Source organism: Podarcis vaucheri, assembly GCF_965113315.1.
Source record: "Podarcis vaucheri genome assembly, chromosome: 9".
In the NCBI taxonomy this organism is placed as follows: Eukaryota; Metazoa; Chordata; class Lepidosauria; order Squamata; family Lacertidae; genus Podarcis; species Podarcis vaucheri.
In genome coordinates this window covers 10,461,980-10,482,023 of record NC_138767.1, presented here as the reverse complement: position 1 = coordinate 10,482,023, position 20,044 = coordinate 10,461,980, and the positions used below count along the sequence as shown (strand labels likewise).

The window sequence follows — 20,044 nt, the reverse complement described above, 5'->3', positions numbered from 1 at the left end:
ACACTACAATTAATTACTCTTTACTCAGAGTAAAGCCACTGAAATTTAATAGTTTAGCCTTCCCAAGCTGTGGCCCTCCAGGTAGCCCAAACCATTAGCCCAAAACAGCTGGAGCATCAAATGTTGAACAAAGCTGCTGTAGTCCTGGCTTTAGACTTCGTTTTCAGGGAAGACATGGTTAACCAGTAGCACAATTACATCCTTGCAGCTGTATAGAGGAAAATATAGCAAGCAAGAGGAACTGTAGTGTATGTCTGCTTACTATGTGGTTTGCAATTTAACAGAACCACCTTTACCATCGGGGCATTGTAAAGACCCCAAGAGCTCCTGCAACGGTTTTGCAAAGTTTTTTGCAGATAAAATCACTCAGATTCGGAAGGAGGTAGACACCACCATGGGAGCAGGGCTGGGGTGGGAGAGTGCTGGAGCTCTGTCTGGTCGAGTTGCATGGAATCAATTTCAATCCGTTACCCCCGAGGATGTGGACAGACTGCTTGGACGTGTGAAAGCAACCACCTGTCTCCTTGATCATCCTGGCTAATAAAAGCAAGCCAGGAAGGGCTGGGTGATGGGCTCTGCGGGGTGGGGAATGCTTCCCTCTGTGAGGGAGCGTTCCCAGACCCGCTGAAAGAGGTGGTCATTAAACCGCTTCTTAAAAAAAATAATCTTTAGACCCGGCCAGTATGGCCAACTATCGCCCAGCCTCAAATCTTTCATTCTTGGTTGCTGAACAACTCCAGGCATGCCTGGGGGATGTGGGCTATTTGGATCCCTTCCAATCAGGATTCAGGCCTCATCATGGGACTGAAACTGCCTTGGTCGTGCTGGCTAATGATCTCTGGCGGGCTAGAGACAAAGGTGAGAGCTGTTTCCTAGTTCTGCTGGATCTCTCAGAGGCTTTTGATACAATTGATCATAACATCCTTCTGGACCATCTAAAAGAGCTGAGGGCACTGTTATACAGTGGTTCTGCTCCTTCCTCCCGGGCCGTGTTCAGAAAGTGGTGTTGGAGGATGAGTGTTCAGACCCCTGGGCTCTCACTTGTGGGGTGCCTCAGGGGTCCGTCCTCTCTCCTATGCTTTTTAGCATTTACATGAAGCCACTGGGAGAGATCATCAGGGGGTTTGGGCTGGGTGTCCATCAATATGCGGATGATACCCAGCTCTACCTCTCTTTTAAATTGGAACCAGTGAAGGCAGTGAAGGTCCTGGAGGCGGTTGGAGGATGGATGGCGGCTAACAGATTGAGGTTGAATCCTGACAAGACAGAAGTACTGTTTTTGGGGGACAGGAGGTGGGCGGGTGTGGAGGACTCCCTGGTCCTGAATGGGGTAACTGTGCCCCTGAAGGACCAGGTGCGCAGCCTGGGAGTCATTTTGGACTCACAGCTGTCCATGGAGGAGCACAGGTTAGTTCTGTATCCAGGGCAGCTGTCTACCAGCTCCATCTGGTACACAGGCTGAGACCCTACCTGCCTGCGGACTGCCTCGCCAGAGTGGTGCATGCTCTGGTTATCTCTCGCTTAGACTACTGCAATGTGCTCTATGTGGGGCTACCTTTGAAGGTGACCCAGAAACTACAACTAATCCAGAATATGGCAGCTAGACTGGTGACTGGGAGCGGCCGCCGAGACCACACAACGCCGGTCTTGAAAGACCTACATTGGCTCCCAGTACGTTTCCAAGCACAATTCAAAGTGTTGGTGCTGACCTTTAAAGCCCTAAATGGCCTGAATGAGCATCTCCAACTCCATCGTTCTGCCCGGACACCAAGGTCCAGCGCCAAGGGCCTTCTGGCGGTTCCCTCACTGTGAGAAGCAAAGCTACAGGGAACCAGGCAGAGGGCCTTCTCGGCAGTGGCGCCCGCCCTGTGGAACGCCCTCCCATCAGATGTCAATGAGATAAACAACTACCTGACATTTAGAAGACATCTGAAGGCAGCCCTGTTTAGGGAAGTTTTTAATGTGTGACATTTTAATGTATTTTTAATCTTTGTTGGAAGCCGCCCAGAGTGGTGGGGTACAAATATTTTTTTAAAATTATTATTATTATTATTATTATTATTATTATTATTATTATTATTAATTTACTTAGTGTAAACCCATTGAAATAAATCAAAATGGCTGTTAGGTCCATTAATTCTCATATGACTTAAACTAAAGCATGTAACACTGTCAACATGTTGATGTACACAACAACTGCCCATTCCCCTTTATTTTAACATGGGAGCTTTTCACTATGCATTTTAAAGTGCGTAGTCCGTGGCTGCTTTTGTATTTCAACTGATACCAACAGTATTAGAAACACAGGGAATTGGCAAACCACTTTTGATGCAAGGCTCTTGCGCTTAACAGCTCAATAACACAGTACCTTATATTGTGGCAAACTTGCCTTGTAGACGAAACTATTTTTATGGAACTTTTTGTATCTTCTAGTTTTCTATAAACCCTAGCTGCACTACTGATCGTACACAAAACTGACCAACACATTTACTTTTGAAAGTAGCTTCTATGTACAATCAGAAGAAAGGTGTGGTTCTTAGAGGTCTTATGGTTAATGGACTGGTATTGCTTTTGAAAGCTGTGTTGAAATGTGTCAAAACCAGATAAAGAACCCTGAAGCACAGTGCCTGCATTAAGAAAAAAAAGCTTTCATTTATTAAGAGTAATACATTGACTTGATCAGACAGGCAAAACTAATAAGCAATGTTTAACACCTACTTGTCTAACACCTACTTGTCACTATACTTAGTGGTAGCAGCAGCAGCAGCAGCAGCAGCAGTTGGGCTCAGCTTCACCTATCAAACTTGCTGGTCTCTACTATGAAAAGAACAGATTTATACAGAGGGGCCTAAAGCGCGTGGCAATCTTTAATCACCCATCTGAAAATCCTTTCATTGCCTAGCTAGTTTAGTTGAAAAGCTGAGGTATGGGCACTAGCATTTTTAAACTTTCTGCATACGTTAGCAACCATACACTTCATATTCATCTGGGATTTGGCTGCACAAGTATAATGCTGGCAACGGTCTTATCAGTCCTCTTGCGTGTCCTGGCAGAACCAAGCAAGGTAATGGTAAATTCAAACCATTCACATGGCAAAAATCAGTTTTCATGTAAGCAATTAGTTGGATCCAAGGGCTGTTGCATCAACCAAACCATCTTACTAGGATGAAGACTGACTGTATTAAGTCTTTACCACTAAACTGCTAACTTCTGAGTTAAATGTTAATACAGCTGAAGCTACTTATGCAGAAATAGCAGTTTCTTTATAGTCAGTATTCAGCACCCTATCTAACATCTGACCCAAAGGCCCCATGTGTGCTCTGCTGAGCATATGCTGCAATTCATCTTCCCTATCCTAGTCAATATTAAGGGACTTTCTTTGGGCAATTATCTCTCCTATGGGGCATTTCAGGCCTATGGTGACCCACAGAATTCCTACCATGAATTACTGCATCAGAGCCGTTCTGGCATTAAGTTTCATGCAACAGACTGGTGCAGATGTAACACTGTTCTACCTACCACCAATAAGCAATTGGCAGCAGGCTACAGAATCTCGCACTTCTCCCCCTAACTTTAACTGTTGGAGTTGGCATTGAAATCAGAGCCCACGTCTATCTTGCTTAACCACAGGGAAACAATCAGCAACGCATATGAACCATCAGTGCTTTAGAAACTGACATTTACGTAACCCTGTGTGAATCACAGCTTGGCCCCCAGTCTACCAGGACATGTAACAAGAAGCATAAGGACAGTTCAACTTTAATTTTGGTTTTAAACAGATCCCGCACAAACGATTTGTAGGGTTGCAGCTGCAGCTGCTAGATTTACTTTGAAAGGCAATTCAGGAGAAAAAGTGTCCTTTAGAATTTATCCTTGCTGGTTACGGGAACGCCTATATTCCAGCTCTAGGAAAATGTGCAAATGAAATGCATCTTGATTTATCCTGTTGGGAAAGAGGGTGATGAATTAACAAATATGAATGCAAGTCATTCTGGCCCAATACCCTCCTCTTTCTTTAGCTTTCAGATGTAACACAACAGTAACATGCTGGGTATCTTTAGCATTTGGAGAATCTCAACAGTCCTTATGCCTGCAAATACAGGCTTAAAAGACTATGAGAGCTATAATTAGCAGCAATCTTAGCCCAGGGAGGTTTCCAGTTGTCAAAGAGCAAAGCTCTCTCCTTTCCAGGATCAGCAAAATTATACAAAAAAAATGTATGCAGAATTTAGTTTTTAACTTTCTTTTCGCACAGCAGACTTAAATCCTGAATACGAGATCTCTTATTAGTGCTGCTCTGAATTTGGTTGACTGCTTTTTCTTATTATAGCCAACTCTACCACGAGGTATTTAAATAGAGACAATGTTCCAAAAAGTCACAATTTACGTAAGAACAGAGAAGAGATTACAAAAAAACAACAACACAGAAAAAGAATTACTGCTTCCACTAGAAAAGACCCTTTCAATTTTCATCCTGAATGCATAAGTATTAGCAGGGAAAAGCTTCCTATACATCCAGCAACCTGATCAGGGAACAGAATGCACAACTTGTTCCTGTACAGGCTTCTCAAGGCCATTTCACATGGTTGCCTCATGGTTGCCTCCCATAATAGCCACCAGTTCCCCACTACCTTACTTCTCTAATATTGCGCCATTATTTGCTGTTTGCATTTAAAACCCTTGAATTAAATGGAGTAACACCCCATAGAAGGAGAATTTGTACCTTAAACCAAAAGGTTTAAGCCTGAAATTGCCTACTGTAATGGTGAAAAAGACTTAGCAGTGGTTACACATCCTCAGGGCTGCATCCTGTCTCTGGGATCAGAGACTGCAAGCCTCTGAATGCCTGTTACTGGGGAGCTGGATACCCTCATGACCTCCAGAAGCGTCTGATTGGCCGCTCTGGGAAGTTTTAATTCACTGCAGCTACAGATTGGATTATCTCTACAGATGCTTACTTCACAAACAGTCTGGTTTCCTAGAGAAATTCAAGTTAGCCTTAACACTCACCTATACTTTGGGAATTATGCCATCGTCACTGGCAACCATTTTTTCTGCTTGGCGATGAATTCAGGAATAATTCAATGTATCTATGCTCTGTAGGAGAGAAGAACAGCTTTAACTTTCCGTTCATGCTTTGAAATGTTTGTGCAGGAAAAGTTTATGCAGCAATGCATATCACTTATCATGCACTACATGCCACCATTTACCTGATACCTACATTACTGACCTCAGTTTTTCCAGAAAGCCAGTTTACAGGAGAAACAGCTGCTTAAAGTGGTCCCTCCACAGCTGTGTAGTGACTTCTGGAACTGCAAATGAACAAGACCTGCCTGCTTTTGGAAACTGCTAGACACATACTGATGTGCAATGTCATCACGTAAGGATTCCTCACTTGTCATCAGTGGCCTTGCAACTAAATATGAACCATGATTTTACTAGGCTCAAAAGGCACACACAATGCATCTAATACTTCAAAATGCAGTATTATGTTAGGTTTTAAAAACAGAACAGGTTCAGGCATTATGCTGCAGAAATGGTTTTCTCTACATCCACTCACACCGGCAAAGCAGCTTGCGACTGGGATGATCAAAAGCGCAATCAAAACGTTTTTTCCCATTCGCCCCGCTGCAAGACCTCTTGCTCTCTCTAACTATTTGCACAACTGGATCATCTGAATGCTTCTGGAATCTTTTCTTATGCTGACTCAAGGCAGGTGTGGGAAGGGCAAGGTAGAGAACCTGTCATCTTTCTGTTCCCGGCAGTTTACATCAGAGGAGGACGCCTTCGCAAGGAATTTTTAAAGTAAGGAAAAAATATGTACCTTCTCAAAGGGCTCTTGCTATATACTCCTCCTGCTTCTGGTTTGACACTGCTGTGCCTCAGCAGTCCCCTTCTAATCCTGTGTCCCCAGGGAAAATGCAGGAGTTCCACTTACGCACGTTCGACCTGTTCTTGGCCATGGCTGCAATCGCATCTTCGTGTGTCTCAAAGTGAACATCCGCTTCCCCCGTTGCTTTCCCGCTTGAATTATATTCCATAGTGATCCTCACCGGTTTCAGGGGAGCAAAGAACTTTAAAGAAAGGCATGTGGGGTCAAAGTCAAGGTTTAATTATCAAAATCTGAAAACCAAGACCGAGCAGAAGCAGTGGAATTACTGTTCTATATTTGCGACGAGCAGTAATGTGTTAAAAGGTCTTAGCTGCTGTCCAGACATAATAAGCCAAATTGCTTGTTGCACAAAGCTGGACCTGTTCCACAACTGAAGCTTACACACTCTGCATTGTCATCAAAAAGCTAATTTGGACATGTCCTGCTGAATTTTTTACTTGTTTTCTTAAAAAGTGCAGACCATGCCGTACCCAAAACTGCTTTTGAAAAGGTCCTCAGTTCAGAAGCTGTTCACTGTGTGAGATTGATGTTAAAGAAAGATAATCTCCGCTCTCTTTTCATGCACAACAAAGTGGTTCTGAGCATTTTCCTAAAGGCCAGGAATCAGTCACAATCAAGATGGGGAGCCTAATTAGTACTGAAGGAGTAACAGGCCAATAAGCCCAATCCTCAGGGCTGTTGAATGTGAATATTAAGGTGTTACCATTCACTGTCTCAATCCTCTCCAAGACTTAAAAGTTGAAATAATACTCTAATGTGCTCTTGATTTTCCTGGTGGCACAAGCTTATTGGGAACAGGTCACAAGCAGTGGCATTCAGGAGAGAAGTGAAGGGGGGTTGAATGAGTTTTAGCAAACTGTTTGCAGAACTGCTTCAGGCTAATCAGGACTTGTAAGTTTCAGTGACTGACAAAAGCTAAAATTCCCATTTTGAAGGATAAATACAGCAGTTCCTAATAAAATTGTTCAGGATATTTAAAATGATCTTACCCCTACGTACATTTATAATATCTTGTGCAGTTGCTTGAAATGGCAGACCCCTCAAATGAACAAAGTGAAGCGAGGAGAAACTCCCTGACTCCGACACATCCCGAGGCTTTTCAAATGCTTGCTTAAAAACTTCTGTAAAGTGAACAAGGCCAGAATGAACACGTAAAAATTACATGTGTGTCCTGCTACCTCTCTCCAACATGTGGAGGACATAAAGAGGCAAGTCAAAGATGTCTCAAATGATAAGAATTGTATGGACTTACCATTTTCTTTATCACTTTCATACGTAGCAGTCGGTCTTAAGGCCTCATTCAACTCACTTTCATCAAAAACAGATTCGGAATCTTGTTTCAGAGTGGGATAGCCCATCATCTTGCCCCGGAAAAAGCCATTGTGGGTTCGAATTTCACTCTTTTGGCTTGGGAATATTTCTATGTATCTATAATGGTTGGTTTTTTTTAAGTGAGAAGAGTTAGATCAGGATTGATATTTACCAAATACACAAAGGCTCGGTTCAGACAACAAGCTCCTGCACTACTACTTTCGCAAAAACCAGAAACAGACAGAGGAATGTATTCAAATCTACGTAAGAACTAAACCAGAATGTAAACCCAGGTCTGTCACATCCAAACCACAATTAACCTATGTATTGAAATTATGGCTTACAGGGAAAGTTCAAGCCTTCGTTTGCCAGCTCAGATGTAAGAGCAAATAGTTAAATGCAAATGCAGAGAAAACTGGAGTGTACGAGGAGATGAGGGAGTATACAAGCCCAAGGTTCATTAATGTAATGCAAAACCATTATTTATTACATGTGAACTAATTCAGAGTATTTTCTCTCTCTCGTTTATTTTCTTGACAAGCTTATAAAGCAAGTCAATATTATTATTCTCATTTAAAATGACAACTGGAGCTGTTGAAATCTACCATGTGAAATCCATGACTGACACCAGAATTCAAATTCAGGTTTCTCTAGTCCAACATCCACTGCTAGCTACTTAAACACATAATACTGGAATGTATTTATGTAGGTATGTACAATCACCCTCTCTCAAGTCCCATCCCTTCTCCCAACAACCAATCCAGCATAATGTTTTGATTGGAGACAGTATACATCCAACTTCCACCTGCTTTTTTTGGGAAAAAAGTTTCTGTTTTAAAAATATATATCCACCACTCCTCTCATGGATCCAATAGCAACATACCGGCTCCCAATTTCCTCCTTATGCTTCAACAAGGCTTGATTAGCCATCTCAGGGGTAGCAAACACCACAAATGCTTCTCCCGTTTTCCTTCTTCCCCTCTGGTCCATGACAAATGTTATGTCGACTATAGTCAAACCTGCAAAAGAAGGCATTTCAGTAGCAGCAGGGCACATTTTGCTCTGTTCTTCCTAAGAGGAGCAAAATGAGAACTCACGCTCCATGATAAAATTGCACATCAAAGGCTGCCTTAAATATAGTGGCACTAACACTTTAGCACTTGGTTCTTGTACAATTTACAAACTGATGCAAAAATGTTATGGATCAGTCTCAAGAGCCTGAACCTAAATATACATGAAACAAAAGACTCTCTTGTTTCTACCTGCATCCCTTTTGACCTGCTCCCATTCAATTTAAATACACACACACACACACACACACACACACACACACACGATATGCAGGAGGACCCCTAGGGCACTTGTTCATACAGCACAAAATTAGATAAAGCAGATTCACTATGATGGTATGTCCAGCTTTGGTTCACTGCCAGGTGTCAAATTAAAGCTAAATGTGAAACAATGCGTCCATTTAATTCTACCCTGTGTGACAAAATATCACCACCACTAAAAACAATTTTCTGAATTATTCTGTTACTTGACCCTTTTGGGAAAGAAAAATTCCACTAATGCTATCAGATCATCCTTGTATCCTCTTTATCAGAATTCTTCCTGATCTGAAAACAAGGAGTTTCTAGTCATATCTAAACCTGCTTCTGCATCTCCCCCCCCCCCACTTTGAGTTAACTTTTCCTACTCAGCCTAGAAACCCCAATTGACATCTCCATACCAGGTGTACAACAAACAAGATTCTTCTAAGGTGATTTTTTTTTTTTTTAAATCCCCATTTCATTAGATGACACAGGCTCACAATCACTTGATCACAGAATCACTACTCCACGCAGAATCACCTGAGAAGAACTCAGAAATATCCATTTCATTGCAGCTGTAGGGAAGGCCTCTCAGTCTCACCACTCCATCGTTTGTCACAGATGTTGAACTGGAGTGCAAGCTCTTCATGATGGCATCAACATCCTCATTATGTATTTCGAAAACTGCATTGGAAAAACCCCCACAAGAGGCAGCATTGAATAGTGTGATGAGTTCTTGAATCATACTTAATCCCGAGCAAAAAAAGAAGCTTACCTTCCACATAACGCTGACCCAGATATCTTCTGTGCTTGTCCAAGGCGTTTTGCACATCCTGTTCTGACTCCAGTTCAACCAAAGCATCTCCTCTGCGTTTGCCATCTCGGTTTAAGAGGAAGTGGATGCCATTCACACCATTTCGAATCTTGCTGCCTACAAGGTTATTAAGTAGGCAGGTGAAGGAACTTCAGGTGCCTTCTTTTCTGATTCAGATCCAATGGGACATTTTGATGTTTCATAACAGAATTCCACTAAATTTCCCTACACCAAAGGAACAAGGCCTGAATGAGGTAGCCCTATTTGGATGACTGTCCAGTATCTCCAGGGTTGTATTAAAAGCTCCAAGGATTCAACAACTCCACTCAGCTACAGAACTGGGAATTCAGTATGTTGGCACATCTACTGCTACTTTTAAAGATGCTCTTCCACAGTGTGCCAAGTTACTTATAAACCCTCTGCGCTTATAACAATGATTAATTGCTTTAGTCAATGAGTATGCCTAGGGAATTGTGAGCTTCTGAAAATAGCCATTTTACAGGCTCCACAACCAGGAGAAGCTCTACAGAAATGTAGGCGATCAATACGGTTCTGAACAGATTCAACAGAAGTACACAGTCCCAGACATATAGTGCCAGCATGGAAATCTAAACTTAATTAATTGGTTAGCCAGAACTCCTGCATAGTTCAATTCAGCATATGTGCCTCACATTAGTGTATGTAGCCTTATTTACTGGAAACATTTTTATCCTGCTCTACAGCTGGAAAGGCTCTCAGAGCTGCTTAGAGATCAATACAAACAAATATGTTCACTGCCCTCTCATGGGCGTGGGGGAAGCTGCCTCCTCCTAAATCAAGTAAATAAATATACTTAACTAAAAGTAGAAATTGTAGAAAGATTTTGACAGATTTTTCTGAGCACTTGGGGTCAAAGGAAAGTAATTTAAAACAACTGTTGTTGAGACATTTCATTCTGAATCTGCTAGACAGAGCCAGACAGAGGTTGATGACAGGTGGGTGTCCTGCCCCCCACAACATAAATCCTGGCTGTGCCCATGTGCCCTCTAGCTGAGAGAGAGAAGCTGCTTTAAGTGCATTGCCTCTCCCTACTGGCAGCCCCAGTTCTGACCAGCCTCCCTGCCCCCCAATAAAAAACCCCCAACATGCAACATTAAAGCATGCATTTAATGTGATTTGTAGTCCAGACCCTTAGCCACGTCACCATGTGGGTTGGTCAGGGGGGAAAATGAATTACCTGAAAAAAAGTTGAGAACATCTTCCTCGGTGCAGGAGTAAGGCAGACCCTGGGCCCGAATAAGATACACATCATCTTCCTCACCACGTGACTTAGTTGGAGATGGGTCATACTCTGAGAGAGGCGGATATTCATCATGAAATGGAGGGCTGTGCTCCTTCAAAGAGAGAGTTGTTGTTTCAACATTATATTTGTAACTAAACATATAATCAGGGCACAATTTATGAGTCAGGAATATAGGTATCTGCCTCATACCGAGTCAAACTATTGGTCCATTTACTTCCGTATTATCTAGACCGGGGTGGGACCCATGGACCTATTTAGGCCTGTGAGGCCATTTCAGCCAAGCCACGCCCACCTTCCCTACACCTTACGCCAGCCATACACTGGAGGAGCACTACTCGCAGGGCTTCTTCCGCACTTGAAATCAGCGGATTGCTTGCAAGGTTTGTTTTCAAATCACATGGGCAGAAATAGGTCACCTGACATCACTGCAATGTGACAAGTGGACTGAAGCATCCTGTGCATGACCCATGCAGGGACCAGATTGCTTAAAAAGCACATGTGATACTCTAACACGGCTCTGAGGCATGTCCTCAATGTCACAAGTGTGTCTCTTCAATGGGATGGGAAATTTTCTCAGCACCAAGGTGAAAACACATTACGATCTAGATGATTAAAAGAGTTTATGTTACATATTTGCTGAGAGCATATAATAAATAAATAGATTATTATTATTAATATAATTTGAAAGGAAAGCAGAATTGAAGGAACAAGGGTGGCATCCTTGATTACTTCAAATGACTCTCAATCAAGAATGTTGATTACAATTGCTGCTTTAATCTTAATCTTTTCCCCACAAAGAGTGGGGGAAAATAAACTTCCCTCAGTTACTAGGACCACGTGGTGGAGCAATGGGTACCTAGCTGAATTTGGATGTTTTCCCTCAAACATCTGAGGGCCAGGGTTAGTCAACAATTTGGTGAGATTGAGGACTCAGCTATATAGCTGCAAATAAAATGTTTTAAGTGTGTCTGAAGTGCAATATGCAATGTGACACTAGATGGTGAGCCTTATGGAAAATTCAATGTATTTCTAAAAACGCTTTTTAAAAAAAGGATTTTCAGAATGGTTTTTATATGAGTGCAGATTCCACCTCACTCACATACTGGCAAATCTAGGCTGCCCAGTTATAGCTGATTGGGAGGTTTTGTGCAACAAACCCACTTCTCCAAAATATTTGATTTTTGGTGATAAGCAAAAAACTGAAAAAATGCACTGGAAAGTGCTGGATAACACTTGCTTTGATGCAACTGCCATTAACTTTCCCACAAACAAATCAGAATGAATGCCCATTGAATGATCATGTCTTCTAATCTCTCTGCAAACAAATCCAACAAACCTATTCAAAAAATAGGTTGTCTGGAAGTACCTCCAGTGTCAGCAAAGCATATTTTCATCAATTCATGAATTGGGTATGTTAGAGATAAAGGCTCCTAACAAAACTGGTGGATGAAGAAACAAGAAGGCTGCATGGGCTTTCTCCAGAATTTGGAATATTATAGTTAGAGATGTGGGTAGGGAACTGGGATCTATTACTTATTAATTTATATGCCATTCTTCCTTCCAAAGGTGTTCAGGGTAGCACCCTCACATTAGGGGGTCACAGCTAGGCAGCCAGCAGTGCTGTTTTTTGCATGGCCAGCACCATACTTCCAGGTGTCCAGCCACTGACCATGCCAGGTCAGAAGTAGGACTCCAGTACGCAAGGTCCCTTTCCTATCCAGCAGATCCTCTCTCCCCACCTCACCGCAAATGTAAGAATGCTCAAGAAGCTTCTGTAATATCACAGAAACTGTTGTCTTCTCGTTGCACTAGAAAGGGCAATGGGGCAACCTGAAAACCCAGCAAACAGCACCCAGGTTTCCTTCCCATCTGGTCAGCTCCAGGAGAGAAAGAACACAGAATATCATGGCCAGAAGGACCGCCCTCAAGCAGCTTGGTTGGGGAGAGAATCCCCAAACCTGCTCTGGCTACATAATCCGGTCACCCCTGCAGCTTAGGAAGACAAGTGGTTTTTTCCCAGTCCTTCAGAATACAGTACAGCTTCGCCCTGGGAAATAGGGGGGTGGGGAGCTTCTTTAGAGACTGTTGGGAAGAGCAGGCAATAGCTCAGGAATCAGCAACCTTTTTCAGTTGAGGTCCGGTCCACCTCAGTCCATGTATATTTTGAGGGGGGAAATGAGCAAATTCCTATGCCCCACAAATAACCCAGAGATGTGTTTTAAATAAAAGGACACACTCTACTCATGTAAAAACACGCTGATTCCCAGACCATCAGTGGGCCAGACCGATAAGGCGATTGGACCGCATCCCCCCCCCCCGGCCAATCCTGTTACAAGACCTCTACACCAACGTGAGTCTTTATTTGTGTTCCTGTGCTTTTAACTTCTTGTGCAAACTGCTTTTGAGGGTTTTTCGTCATACAGCCAAGCGGCATATAAATCTCAGGAAATGACCCAACCAATAACATCAGTTTGGGGGAGCAGTATTTTAGCTTTCTGTGTGTTGTGTATGAATATATGTATATGTGCGGTGGAAGAAGATTGGAAGAAATTTAAAGACTATTTACAGAAATACTGTAAAATTAATGAATGTTAAAAGGACGTTGGATTGAAAATAAGTGGTGTTAGTAATAAGATTAATAAGAATATGAAAACTTGGATTGATAATGACGGAAATTATATTTTTATCATAGTTTAAGATGTTGAATAAGGTTAAATGACAGAGGGTAAGAACTTGCTGAACTAAATATTTGAATTAGAATACAGAAAGGGAGGTGTGAGGAGGTCAAGAAACTAGTTAATAAGATATTATATTTGGAGGTATATTTTTTCTCCTTTCTCGGGGTGGGTTGGCGTTTGTTATGACTTTCTTCTCTTTTTGGTAACTGTCTTTCTGTTGAACATCTGTTTTGCTTTGTATTTTTTTCTTATTCCTGGATTTTTCTCTCTCTTTTGTGCTATGTATTTTATGTTTAAAACCTGTTTAAAATTTGTTTATGAAATTTAATAAATATATTTTTTTAAAAAATGAATATATGTATATGTGTACACACACACACACGTGTGTGTGTTTGTGTGCGTGCGTGTGCGTAAGTTGTTTATGAAATTTAATAAATATATTTTAAAAAAATGAATATATGTATATGTGTACACACACACGTGTGTGTGTTTGTGTGCGCAAGTTAGCAAAAGGAAGCTGAAGCTACACCGTCCACAGAGAGCCCGTCCCAATTCCCACTCAGCCATAATGGACGTGGGGTGACCTTGGGCCAGGGTCTGTCTCCGTCACCCGCCCCCCAGCCCACCTCAAAAGGGATAAAAAAAGGCACCACCCGCCCTGCACTCCTCGGGAGCAAATGCGGGGTGGGGTGGGGAGAGAAAAACACCACAAAGCGGTGTACAGAAACGAAATAAACTGCATTTCTCACGCGCACACTTTTGGGAGGGGGTGTGTGGAGACCCATTTCCCAAAGGCGCCCCGAAGTATTGGGGGGGGGTGTTGGCGGTTCCCCGTTTCCCCTCCCCTTACCTGGCTGTAGCATCTCCCCGCGAGGGCCGGAGGCAGCAGCGAGCTCCTCAGGGCGCCGAAGCCGGGCAGAGGCCCGGCGGAGCCGGCGAACCCGCGGCTCTGCGTGGCTGCCCCGAGCAAGAACAGGAGGCGGCGGCGGCCGGACAGGCCGAGGGAACCGGAGGAGGAGGCGGAGGAGGGGGCGGCTGAGGAGGAGGCTGAGGCGGCGTGGCGCAGCGGCAGGCAGGCCGCGCCGGTCTGGCGGCAACTGCTGCAGCTACAGCCGCAGCCCCGGAGCAGCGCGCCCAGCACCCAGCGCGTCCCGGCCATGGGAGGAGGCGGAAGCCCCGGCGTCGTCGTGGTGGTCTCCGCGGCTGCCGCTGTCGTCGTCGCCGCTACGAAAGCCTGAGGCACATGCGCGGAGGAGGAGGCGGCGGCGGCAAGCGGCCTGCAGCGGAGCCACGGCGGGCAGGGAGGAGCTGCGTCAGGAGGCGGCATCCCAGGAGGCCCCTCGCTCGCTCGGCCCGCCCCTCACGCCGAGGCCGAGGCCTGGGCCTCGCGTGAGGGAACTTGGGAGGCGGGAGGGCCTTGCTCCTGGCAGGCGCAGTGCGGCCTAGCGCTGTGAAGGGGACTCGGTTCTCCTCGGAGCGGGTTTATTTGGGGGGTGGGTGGGCTCAGGAGACAACTTCCCCCGCAGCTTTGGGTAAGGGGGTCGAGCACTAGAAGGCCCTGTTGGGCCCCAACACCTGAAGGAATCGTGCAATGGTATTTTGGAAGTAGGAGAGCAAACGCAGGCTGAGACCCTCCCTGCCTGCGGACTGTCTTGCCAGAGTGGTGCATGCTCTGGTTATCTCTCGCTTGGACTACTGCAATGGGCTCTATGTGGGGCTACCTTTGAAGGTGACCTGGAAACTACAACTAATCCAGAGTGCGGCAGCCAGACTGGTGACTGGGGGCGGCCGCTGAGACCACATAACCCTGGTCTTGAAAGACCTACATTGGCTCCCAGTACATTTCTGAGCACAATTCAAAGTGTTGGTGCTGACCTTTAAAGCCCTAAACGGCCTTGGTCCAGTATACCTGAAGGAGCGTCTCCACCCCCATCGTTATGCCCAGACACTGAGGTCCAGCGCCGAGGGCCTTCTGGCAGTTCCCTCATTGCGAGAAGCAAAGCTACAGGGAACCAGGCAGAGGGCCTTCTCCGTGGTGGCACCCGGCCTGTGGAACGCCCTCCCACCAGATGTCAAAGAGAAAAATAACTACCAAACTTGTAGAAGACGTCTGAAGGCAGCCCTGTTTAGGGAAGCTTTTAATGTTTAACAGGTTATTGTATTTTAGTGTTTTGTTGGAAGCCGCCCAGAGTGGCTGGGGAAACCCAGCCAGATGGGTGGGGTATAAATAATAAATTATTATTATTATTATTATTAGGGGCCAAGGTCCCTTCGCGATCCCCCCTCAATAAAATATTTGAGGGAGCCGGGCCCCCACCCCAGAGGTGATGGGCATTGCCATGCAAAGGGTGTGTGTATCTTGTGATGGATTAGGTGGTGCGGGGCTTACCTGTCCCCCCCCCCAATATTTTACTCAAGTTGGCACCCGTGGTTGGAAAGGACCTCAAGGGTCACTTAGCCAAAAAAAACCCCCCAAGATAATGCAGGTTTCTTTGTAGGGTCCTGAAGGGCCTTTGCTTGACCGATGCTGGATTAGAAGGTGCATTTCTGTTTGAGGACGCCTCCGATTTGGGTAGTCGTTCTAAAAGTTTAAACTGCTAACAAGATCAGTACTTCTGCTAAAGTGAAAAGCAAATGACAACCTTGGATATACAGTTCCAAAAACATGAAATGAGCTATATATTAATGCTGGTGGTCAACAAAAGAGGTTTAAAGACTGTCTCAAGGCAAATCTAAACAAATGTTTAGAAACACTGGCCTGCGAGCGCTCCAGTTGGAGAACAGCCTTTACCAAAGGTGTCATGGGCTTTGAAGACACTCGAGCTCAGGACGCAAGGGAGAAACGTGCTAAGAGGAAGGCACGCTTGGCAAATCCACACTGTGATCCACTCTTGCCTGGAAACCAATGTCCCCACTGTGGAACAACATGTTGGTTCAGAATTGGACTCCACAGTCACTTACGGACTTACTGTTAAAACTGTGTTTATGGAAGACAATCTTAGGTATGAGTGATCGCCAAAGAAGATGATTCTCTTAACAAGTCATCTCCCCCCCCCATCTCAAAATAGAACTTAAAAGAGTACATACCAAATCTGTAATTGCACATTTTACAGTTTTTATGCTACCATGTGTGACTGTCTAATAATCAACTTTTTATTGGTTCACAAAGCCTGAAAAAGACATCACAGCCAAAGGGTTTTGTGAATGTTCAGCTGTATGGCCATTCCAGAGTAATTCGTTATGCCCATTTGGTAGAGTGGATAACCTCAAATGACAGATCTGATTTAGCGTGTCTTAACAGTTTGTGGTTATGTAACACTGCAGTAGACTACCAGAGCTTCCCATACTAGAGTAAGCATCTCAACTGACCCATAACCCTTTTCAGTATGACAATAACCATACGGTAGAAACAGAATATAATTCAGGTTATATAATTATCTCACATGGCAGTTACTGAGCCAAAATAGTACTGCTGGCTTGCTGCAGTAACGATTGGAATTTAATATATACTGAAATGCAAAATATTTTGAAGAGAATAATAGGGCTGAATTTTTAGGCTATGTTTTATTATGCTTCAGTGTGGTTCTCTGCATTTATTTATCTAATTTTACATTCCAGTCCTAAGCACACTTATTTGGAGGTCAGGCTGATTGATGTCAGTGGAACAGTTTTAAGAAAATGTGCTTATGTTTGCAGTAAAGGGGCATACGCACACAAACAAAAATCAGTGTTTCCATAGAACTCATCAAGTGGAATGCCAGATCTCAGGGCATTTCACTTCTTCAAGGCTTGGTTAGGTATCTGATCTCTGCTTTGATATACATTATTCACATGTGTAATAAAGGCAACATATGTTAATCAGGTTCAAGATAGTGATGTAAAAATTAATTTGCTTCATAGTTTGTTCCCAGGTGGGAAAGTTTTACTTGAAGTAAAGAGGCAAATGCTGGAAATTAAACCAAAGGCCCAATAAAAATGGAGATCCTCAATACAGTATTGCTGCAGTAGAACCAATTATTAACAGGCAAAGAACAGTGGCTTCATGGTAGAAAGGTACAGGTTTTTCTGCTACCAGGGAGGTTCCTTGACTTTAATTTCATGTTAATATCTAAAACATTCAGCTATCGCTACTTTACAAAAAGACACACCAAAGAACATTTCTCGGATTAATTAAAAACATCTGATAATCTAGTTCAGAAAATAGAGTATTTAAAACAATTTTATTTACAAAAGATATGTATGACTAGCATTTGAATTTCCTGATATTTCTAAAGGTAAAGAAATAACCAGTGGCTTCCCCATTGATTGATTCTTTAACAAATATTATTATTATTATTAATGTACAATGAAAAAAGCCATACATCAAAACTGAACAAAAAAACAAGTAGAAATAATAATAAACAAAGTAAAAAACACAAAGCATTATAACAAAAAGAAAACAGGTCTTTTGACTACAGACCTGACCTCCCGTCTACTCCTTAATTCAATTACATATAACTTATTGCCGGTAAAAACTATTATGGTTTAACTGATTCTTGGTTTTTCTTTTATCTCACATCATTCTTGATACTACTACTACTACTACTGAAATTAGTCAAATGCTGCAACAGAGTGTAAACTTCTGTAATTATTTTTCAAATATATTTTAAAGACTTGCCATTTTGAAAGAAATACCTGTTTTGGTTTATTCTTTATTTTTTCAGACAAGTTATCCAACTCCGCATATTCAGTCAATTTTTGGATCCAGTCTTGCATAGATGGAAGTTTGTCAGATTTCCAATTTGGAAACCCCATTGATTGATTCATTCTCCTGTCAATTCAACATACAGTAATCGTTCCTGCCAATAAGATTCAAAACAATCCATTTGACTAGTCTATATTTGTAAGTGAAATAATCAAAATACATTTGGCTTTCCTGGCCAAAGATGGGAGACATGGGGCAATTTTTTTGACATAATAAAATTTAGCTGCTTTGATGTGTTGACTGAAGATGGTGTGTACATGCGTTCAAGGAGCAATGTGGGTCTGTTCAATCACCAGAGGTACTACCCACCACACCCCTTCAGGCACTAGACAAGCTATATTTAGCATACAAAAAGTCAGTACAACAGATGCCACACACACACAGTCCCACTTCTACATGAGTAAATATTTTTCTATATACAGTATTTGAACAGTGTTGCAGAGCTATGAATACCCAGCTGAGGGTAAGGCATTGAATACACTGGGATTTACTTCCGAAATTGGGGCTATAAAGCAAAATGTAAGTATTATAAATAAAAAAGGTAAGAGAGCCTGCCCATGTTGCTTAGTTGGCAGACAGAACATGCAAATGTGCTGCCACTGTGTGTGTAGCAGTTTCAGTGGACCTTTTCACCTCGCCTAGATCCCCAGCTATGGGAATGGGTCCATGACAAAGGTAGAGAAAGCAAAGGAGAATCTATATCATGGGTAGGCAAACTAAGGCAAGGGGGCCAGATCCGGCCCAATCGCCTTCTCAATCCAGCCTGTGGACGGTCCAGGAATCAGCGTGTTTTTACATGAGTAGAATGTGCTTTTATTTAAAACGCATCTCTGGGTTATTTGTGGGGCATAGGAATTCGTTCATATTTTTTTTTCAAAATATAGTCTGGCCCCCTACAAAGTCTGGGGGACAGTGGACCGGCCCCCTGCTGAAAAAGTTTGCTAACCCCTGATCTATATAAAATAAAACATCCATCCACACTGCAGGTTCCCTTCAGCTACTCTCAGGAGTAAGGCCCTATTCATGAGCAAAGCAGGAAGCAGCAGAGGCTGGACAGCTGCAGATGGACCAAAGGAACCGGAATGCAAGTACAGGGGCGCCGACTTATAAAAAATATTGGGGGAGCCCGCGAAAGCTCATGAATAATAAATAAGCTCATGAATATGCAGATAAAGTGGCGGCGCCTCCTCGTGAGCGAATAGGGGAGAGCGTGCTGCGCCTATTAATCAGCTCCGAAGGAAATTGGGTGGAGCTTTTGCTCGGGAGGGAGAGCAGGAGGCATGCAGCCCGACCCTGTGCATTTTGGGCTGGGGGAGGGGCGGCGGCGCTCTGCTGGAGGGGCGCCCGAGATTATTGGGGGGGCAGAGCCCCCCAAACGAATTTTTGAGGGGGCTCGGGCCCCCTCAGGCCCCATGGAGTCGGCGCCTATGTGCAGCAAGTAACCCAGCCATTGGACCCCCTTTTCACACACACATGCACACACTGCATATGGCAGTCAAGATGACACAAAGTGCAATAGGCTGACATAAGTCTAGGTAGGGCCAGCTGTTTCTAAGTTGTGCTGGCTTCCTCCAAATGGTATCTTGAGCAATGAAGAGCAATATTAATTATGTTGCACCAACTCAGGCTTATCACAGGTTGGGCAGATGAAATTTGGAAGAAGGGGCATGATGGTTGCATATATTGTGAAAATTGTTGTTGTTTAGTCGTGTCCAACTCTTTGTGACCCCATGGACAGAGCACGCCAGGCACTCCTATCTTCCACTGCCTCCCGCAGTTTGGACAAACGCATGCTGGTAGCTTCGAGAACACTGTCCAACCATCTCGTCCTCCGTTGTCCCCTTCTCCTTGTGCCCTCCATCTTTCCCAACATCAGGGTCTTTTCCAGGGAGTCTTCTCTTCTCACGAGGTGGCCAAAGTCTTGGAGCCTCAGCTTCACAACCTGTCCTTCAGGGCTGATTTCCTTCAGAATGGAGAGGTTTGATCTTCTTGCAGTCCATGGGACTCTCAAG

General features: G+C 43.7%; 2 protein-coding genes across 2 annotated transcripts in view; one reads left to right on the top strand and one right to left on the bottom strand.

Annotated features, from left to right (window-relative positions):
• MOB1B (MOB kinase activator 1B) overlaps positions 1–20,044 on the top strand; it is a 244,326-nt gene that overhangs the window by 183,807 nt on the left and 40,475 nt on the right. The window lies entirely within an intron of this gene.
• Positions 2,629–14,602, bottom strand: GRSF1 (G-rich RNA sequence binding factor 1). The gene is made up of 10 exons (XM_082236506.1): positions 14,139–14,602; positions 10,545–10,701; positions 9,290–9,445; positions 9,055–9,198; positions 8,088–8,223; positions 7,146–7,321; positions 6,893–7,014; positions 5,939–6,074; positions 5,011–5,097; positions 2,629–3,943 (listed from the first exon to the last, which is right to left on the bottom strand). The coding sequence occupies exons 1-9, from the start codon at positions 14,445–14,447 to the stop codon at positions 5,036–5,038; spliced, it is 1,398 nt and encodes a 465-aa protein (XP_082092632.1). The 5' UTR covers positions 14,448–14,602; the 3' UTR covers positions 2,629–3,943; positions 5,011–5,035.

Coding starts and splice junctions, on each gene's coding strand:
- GRSF1 (XM_082236506.1), bottom strand. CDS start 14,447: ATGGCCGGGACGCGCTGGGTGCTGGGCGCGCTGCTCCGGGGCTGCGGC. Junction 9,446..10,544: donor TGTTCTCAACTTTTTTTCAG/GTAATTCATTTT, acceptor ATAACCTTGTAG/GCAGCAAGATTCGAAATGGT. Junction 5,098..5,938: donor CAAGAACAGGTCGAACGTGC/GTAAGTGGAACT, acceptor TCTCTCCTACAG/AGCATAGATACATTGAATTA.